The 7167-nt window shown below is 21.4% G+C and overlaps 2 protein-coding genes across 3 annotated transcripts in view; one reads left to right on the top strand and one right to left on the bottom strand.

Annotated features, from left to right (window-relative positions):
* Positions 1-296: 296 nt before the first annotated feature.
* On the top strand, positions 297-4207 carry LOC102679550 (syndetin). Its single transcript, XM_006619414.2, has 9 exons — positions 297-574; positions 813-1328; positions 1410-2092; positions 2160-2535; positions 2612-2902; positions 2990-3460; positions 3596-3717; positions 3779-3968; positions 4039-4207. Exons 1-9 carry the CDS (start codon positions 530-532, stop codon positions 4147-4149), a joined length of 2805 nt encoding a protein of 934 aa, XP_006619477.1. The 5' UTR covers positions 297-529; the 3' UTR covers positions 4150-4207.
* Positions 4208-5565: 1358 nt separating this feature from the next.
* Positions 5566-7167, bottom strand: part of LOC102679748 (ADP-ribosylation factor 6) — a 4195-nt gene continuing 2593 nt past the window's right edge. For both annotated transcript variants that reach the window (XM_006619416.2, XM_031512319.1), the window contains exon 6: positions 5566-5729. The gene's annotated coding sequence lies outside the window, so the exon portion shown is untranslated. The remainder of the gene's footprint in view (positions 5730-7167) is intronic.

The raw sequence follows: 7167 nt of genomic DNA on the forward strand, positions 1-7167 counted from the left end.
ATAATAATAATATATATAAATAATTTTATTAAAATTTTATTAAATATTTGTTTTAACATTTTTTTAATATAATATATTTAATTATTTTATTTATATAATATTAATTATTATATTTATATATATATAATTATTATTTTTTTATGAATATGCTAGAAATAAAAAAATATAATGAATCAAAAAATTAGTATTTGTTATTTGAAGATAACAGTATATATATATTATTTATATAAAAATCTATCATTAATATCATTCTATTATATCATAAATGATACAATAACTATGAAAACGATATAATTCCCGCGGAAATTTCATATCGTACATAACCTGAAAAAAATATTGATATACATATGTGATCTAAGCATCTATATAATGTTTCAGTAACAGATTTTATGTAGTTACGAAATGGGGTTAATTAAATAATTACAAAGAAATGCAAATGTTAATTGATATATCAGGATGGATAGAAATAACAAGATATCGAGTTAATAGATGAAAATGTGTTGCACCAAATTTTAAAGAAATTTACAGTATGGAAGATTTAAAATGTAAATTTTTCGGTCTTATTAATAAACAGGTAAAAAAATATATGATAAATAATATGATAATAAATGTAATTTTTTTTTCCTTTTTATTATGTTTTAGGTTATGTCGTGATATTATTTTTATAGTTTAATTAATGTATTATAATAAATTTTAAAATAGTTTTCTTTCAAATAACAATTCTTAAAATAATTTTCTTTCAAATAATATTTAAAGAAAAATTATTTTAAACAAAAATTAATATAATATTTATATTTTCTATTATTATTTAGAATGCAATCAAGATACCACTTATGGGTTTACATCCAGATCTATTGAATCCATCAGAATCACAAAAATCAGATGAAATACAATCAGAAGCTGATCAGTCAACAGAAAGTGAACCTATTCCTGATCAAGATATATTAGAATCTATAGAAGGAATTTATTTTAATACAGATCATAATTTTGATCCTTGTAGACATGAATTAGAAAAACTACCAAAGGTATTGCAATCTAAAGATATTGAAAAATGTTACAAAAAACTGAAACAACAACATCAAGTTGTTTCAAAAAAAGTTCTACAACTTATTTTACAAAAACAAAGTGCTTGTAGCAAAGAATTTGCAAAAATTTTATTAATACAAGAACAGTTACAAGATGTATTAGAAATCTGTAGAATGGGAAGAGCAGATTTAAAATTAGCTGAAAGACAATTTACTACAGCTAGTTTAGGAATTTTAGCAAATTATAAAAAACGACAGATTGTAGAAAAATTATTAAATAATTTAAATACCATAAAAACACTGGTAAATATTTTTTATTTTAATTTATATTTATTTCATAATTTACTAAAATAATAATAAATTAATTATTGTGATTCTTTTTAGCAACGTACAGGAGATAGATTGCAAGAATTATTAAATGAAAAGAATTATCCTAGAGCAATTTCATTGCTTTTAGAATGTCAAAGTGCAGCACAAACATATAAACATTTTCATTGCATTGCTGCTTTAAATGGAAAATTGCAGGATATTTTAGAACAAGCAGAAGAAGCATTGGATATAACATTGTCAAAGATGTGTACACAATTTGATGTAACAATATATACATCCATTCAAGAAGCTTATACTTTATTAGGAAAAACTCAATCTGCAATGGATCAATTGCATATGCATTTCACTGCTGCAATTCACAATACTGCTTTTGCAGTTGTTCATTCATATGCAGGTGGAGATACAAAAAAACAATATAAACAACTTTGTCAATCAGTACCTCGTGAAAGTTGCATTATTTGTTTAACAGAATTATGTAAATCACTCTGGACAATATTAAGTTCTTACTACTTGATAGTAAATTGGCACAATACACAAAAAAATAAAATTGAACATAAAACTGATATAAAAAATCTAGAAGAAACTTTCAGCAAACAATATGTAAAACATAAATTAGAAAACAGTATGATTCGAGTATGGCACGACGTCGAAATGAAAATATCGATATTTTTGATAAATGCTGATTTGACTTATATCAAATTTGAACAGTTTGTTCAAGTTTTAGGAATAGTTAATAGGTAAATATTTTATGTTTCTATATAAATTTAATTTAATTTAAATTATTATATTAATGAAAAATTACAGATTAATGGAAATTGGAGAAGAATTATGTGGTTTCAAATCAGAAAATTTGCAAGAATCTATAAGAAAACAATCATTATCATATTTTTCTCATTATCATGCATCAAGATTGGATGAACTTAGAATATTTTTAGAAAATGATGGTTGGGAACTGTGTCCTGTTAAATCGAATTTTGTAGCAACGCAACTACAAGAATTTAAAAGTTTAAAACCATCTTTAACTAGTTGTAAAGTATGGAATAATTTTGATTCGAATGTTGGTGAAAATGATAGTAATATAAGCACAGAATGGATTCAAAAATATTTAGAAGGAGGTGCATCTCCATTTTCTATAGGTTTAGATGATACAATGGATGAAGATATTTTAATAAGCAATGAAGTATGATATTTGGAATTAATTTATTCTTTTTATAATAATTGACAATATAATATATAAAATAATTTGTATTATATAGGATAATCCTCCAGCTTATTTTTCTGACGAATCGGATGATGATATTCCAGATGAATTAAAACATGAATATGTCGATGATTCAGATAATATCAAAACAAATAAAAAAAAAAGTAAACTAAAACAATCAGGACCTATGGTTACAAATACGACACTAAGTATATTGCGAATTTGTGGAAAGTATTTACAGATGTCTAGATTATTACGATCAATTGCAATCACCGTTATACAGAGTATGATACAGTTTTACGAATTATGTTTTTATACTGTACATTTATTTTTTACTTCAGACTTAGTAAGTTTTAGTAAATTATTTTATTAAGAAATTAATTATTTTCTATTGAGAAATTAATTTATTAATAAATAATATTTCTTTTAATAGCAAATAAATAGTGATTCTTTGTATAGTCCAAAATTAAAGTTATCTTTAGCAAGAATTAAAGAAAATTTAATTATTTGTGAAAATGATACAGAAGATAATATTAAATTAAACTCTGATAAAGTGCGTCAGCCACAACTATCTTCCATTGTAAATTTATCACAACCAGAAAAACTTCATGGTTTGACGGAACGTATTGTAGGAGTGGAATCTTTAATATTTTTAGGCCAACAATATGAAAGTTTGAAAGCATATTTAGAACATCTTATTGGTGCTAGTCCTCAACGCGGTTTTCTTCATCAATTTTATATGCAAACAATAGCATCGACTATAGATCTAAGGAAACCAGTATATATGGCTGTAGCATCCCAAACATTTGATGTAGCAAATATTTTAAATTTGATGAACAAAGTTAATTGGGAAGTGACTGATGTTATGTCTCAACATAGTAGATATATTGATGCATTACTTCAGGTATTTATTGTAACTTTATATAAATAAAGTTATATAAAATAAGGTATATAAAATAAATATTTTACTTTATTGAAAATTATTTTCTTATATTTATTATTTTTTTAATTTTTAATTTTTTTTTTTTTTTTTTTTTAGGAAATATCTGTTTTAAATGAAAGATTAAAAAATATCGGGAGTTGTCTTCCTTTAGCAGATGATGTATATAATTCTATTTGGGAAAATGTAGCACATTTAATAACTCATACATTAGTAGAAGGGTATGTCATTTTATTATTTAGATTTTATTTATTCTTTTTTTATATTTATGTTTTATCGCAGATTTTCTAATGCTAAAAAATGCTCAAATGGTGGTAGAGCACTAATGCAACTCGATTTTACGCAATTAAAATCGAAATTTGAGATAACGACTTCTTTAAGACCAATGCCTCATAGAGAATATGTTGAATTATATATTAAAGCATATTATCTTCCAGAAAATAGTTTGGAGGAATGGATAAGAGATCACAAAGTACTTAAAATTACATTTACATAACACTTACATAATGATTATACTTTTACTTATTATTAATATTTTACAGGAATATTCTGTTAAACACTTAATTGGTTTAGTTTCTTCAGCTTGTCAAAACAATAAAAAAACTCGACAACGTTTAACTGCGTTTATAGAAGAACAACGCCCTGCTAGATAGCATATCCATTATAATACGTCTCAAGATTATATTGAAATAGAAATTGCATAAAGAATAAGTTTTTAAAAAAAAATTTAAAAAAAAGAAAAAATATATTGTCTTCATGTATGTANCGTGTTGTAACATCAAAATATGTGATAAAATATGGAATTTTTCATTCTAGCAATGATTTGTAATAGATGTTAATAAAATATAAATGATATATGTTAAAAGAATCTCATATTGAAATTTATAATTTTAATTAGATTTATAGAATATTATTAATTAATAATTATAGATTTGTCATACTTTTAAAATATTTAGAAAATTCATATTATATATCTAGATTTATTATAATAATGAAATTATGAAGAAAAATTATCTGCACTTTTAATCTAAAAAAAAAATTTAAATGTTACTGAATCTGTTAATAAAAAGGATTATATTTCAAACAATCTTTTTTTATTTTAACCATTATAAAAAAATAAAGTCTAAATAATTTGATTTCATATATTTTTTATTTTCATAGCTCTTTTTATAGTAGATATAGTATAGTATGTAATAAAATATTTAAATATATATTGTTCTATATAAAAATTATAATTTTCATAAATTTATATTTTAATATCTTTGGGAGTGGAAAATTCATAAAATAAATAAAAATATAATCCATAATTAATAATAATAATTAATATAATATTTATATAATTATTTTTTAAAATTAGATGCAATTATAAATATTCTTGTTAAAAATATGATAATTTATATTTTAAAAAACTTTTTTCAAAATAAATACTGTTGTAATTCAAAGGTATCTTTATTATACAAATAATAATAATAATAATAATAATAATAATAATAATAATAATAATAATAATATACAAATACATTTTTTCTGGATTTATCAATTTCTAATTTTGTAAAAATTATTATTATTTATCTATATAATATACACTATAGCATTACACTTATCATATATTTATAATTTTTATTTGTATTAAGAACCAAAAAAATTCTATTGCACTTCTAGTTATTACTTATAAAGATATTTTTTAATGTTCAATATTATCTCGTGAAATATATTATTTTATTAATGTTAAATAATTAAATAATTTATATAAATTTAAATAATTAAAAAATTTATATATAAAACAATTTATTAATGTATGAATATCCATCAATTTTATATCTTTTTAAAGTAGAAAAAAATGGAAATCAAAGAATTTTTTATCTCATTGTAATATGATAATAATATATATAATTTTTTTTTTGATTTGTGTAACCAGTGCATTGAGAATTCTTTGGCTAATAATACAGGTCAACATTTCTTAATTTTTAAATTTTATGGATCATATTTATTAAATAAAATTTATCATTAATAAAAAAACAACCGTTTTTTCTAAATTTATCTTTTCAATTTTTATTTAAAAAATTAAATTATGTATGTAACATAACTTTCATATTTTTTATTAATTTTTATAAAATAAAGAATACGATCCATGAAGCATAAATGTTAAGAAATGCCGAGAATTTTATTGATGTAATCAATTTCTTCCTTACTCCAAAGCGTTTTATATCGAGCCCTGCATTCTGAATGGCCCCTGTTAAAACAAATTGTTGGAAAATGTAGATGATACACACGTGTGAAATAATTGAAATATATTAAATACTTATTTTGACAACGAGTCTATTTCACAATGTTATTTATTAATAATGCGTTACAAAACATTTGCTGTAACTAATAAAATAGACATACGCCTTCTGTTCTTTCTTTTTTCTTTCACTTTAAATATAAAATCAGTATCTGAAATATGCATATTTTTGTTATTTCATACTGAATAAAAATAAAGAAATGTATTACTATGGGTAGGTAAAACTCGATTTATTATTAAAAAATTATAAAAGATATTTACTTCAATATTATCTACCTGTAGAAATTATTTCATTTCAAGTTTTGAATTATTTAATTAAATATATATATTCTAAAATTAATAAAATTTAATTATAAATATAATTTATTCAAATAAAGTTTATTGCCAAGATATACTTGTTTCTTTGTAATATTAAAATTTTTTGACGCGTTTTTTGAAAAATAATTACTTTCTAATAAAATTATATCAGTTACAATTATTATGTTTTATCTACAATTACAAATAAGAGAAAAATGTGACATTATAAATTTTTTTTTTATATGATGAAATTAATAAGTATAAATATAAGTATAGAACATTGCTCAATAATACGCTTACACTTTGATTGAAAAAACAGTCTATTACTTTCTTTCCAAAATTTATGTATAATTTTTAAATATGAGTTAATTTATTCTGGACATAATTCTTGTCAAAATAAAATACTTAACATTAATGATATAGACATCGAGAAAGAGAATCTGACAAACTTATATTTGTATTAATTATGACTGATAAAATAATACAATTTGTTAAAATCTTAATATCTTAATATAATCCTGGAATGTAGATAAAATGTTGATATGAAAATAGAACGATAGAATAATATGTATTTTTGTTATTTTACTTTTAAACGCTATATAAATATGAAGCTTGTACAAAAGAAAAAATCGAATGACGATGAATTTTTTTTGTTCAGTTAACAGCAAATATCGATAAATATGTTTATTATTCTTATTCTACACCTTATCATCGAAAGAAATGAAATAAGACGCAGGTAAAAACATTGTCTGACTTTTTTCTCTAACCTAATTCTAATTTTGCGTAATTAGATCGCTTAAGTGTAAAAAATTGGCAGATTTAATGTTGTTACATTATTAGTAATATTGTTCTTATTTCTTTTCTTTTTTATTCTGATTTATGGTTTTTGAGCTTGTGTTACTAATTCAATGACTTGCCATTTGTGCATACAGAACAACCTCATTTGTATGTATATATATATATATATACGTTTGTACATTGAATGCATTTTCATTAAAGTCAAGCACAAAAAAATTTACAATATCATCAATATCATTCTTATATATATATAAAAAAAAAAAAAAAAAAAAAAAAAAAAAAAAAAAAAAAA

This window comes from Apis dorsata, unplaced genomic scaffold (genome assembly GCF_000469605.1).
Source record: "Apis dorsata unplaced genomic scaffold, Apis dorsata 1.3 scaffold_416, whole genome shotgun sequence".
Classification (NCBI taxonomy): Eukaryota; Metazoa; Arthropoda; class Insecta; order Hymenoptera; family Apidae; genus Apis; species Apis dorsata.

Coding starts and splice junctions, on each gene's coding strand:
- LOC102679550 (XM_006619414.2), top strand. CDS start 530: ATGGAAGATTTAAAATGTAAATTTTTCGGTCTTATTAATAAACAG. Junction 575..812: donor TCGGTCTTATTAATAAACAG/GTAAAAAAATAT, acceptor ATTATTATTTAG/AATGCAATCAAGATACCACT. Junction 3,718..3,778: donor ACTCATACATTAGTAGAAGG/GTATGTCATTTT, acceptor GTTTTATCGCAG/ATTTTCTAATGCTAAAAAAT.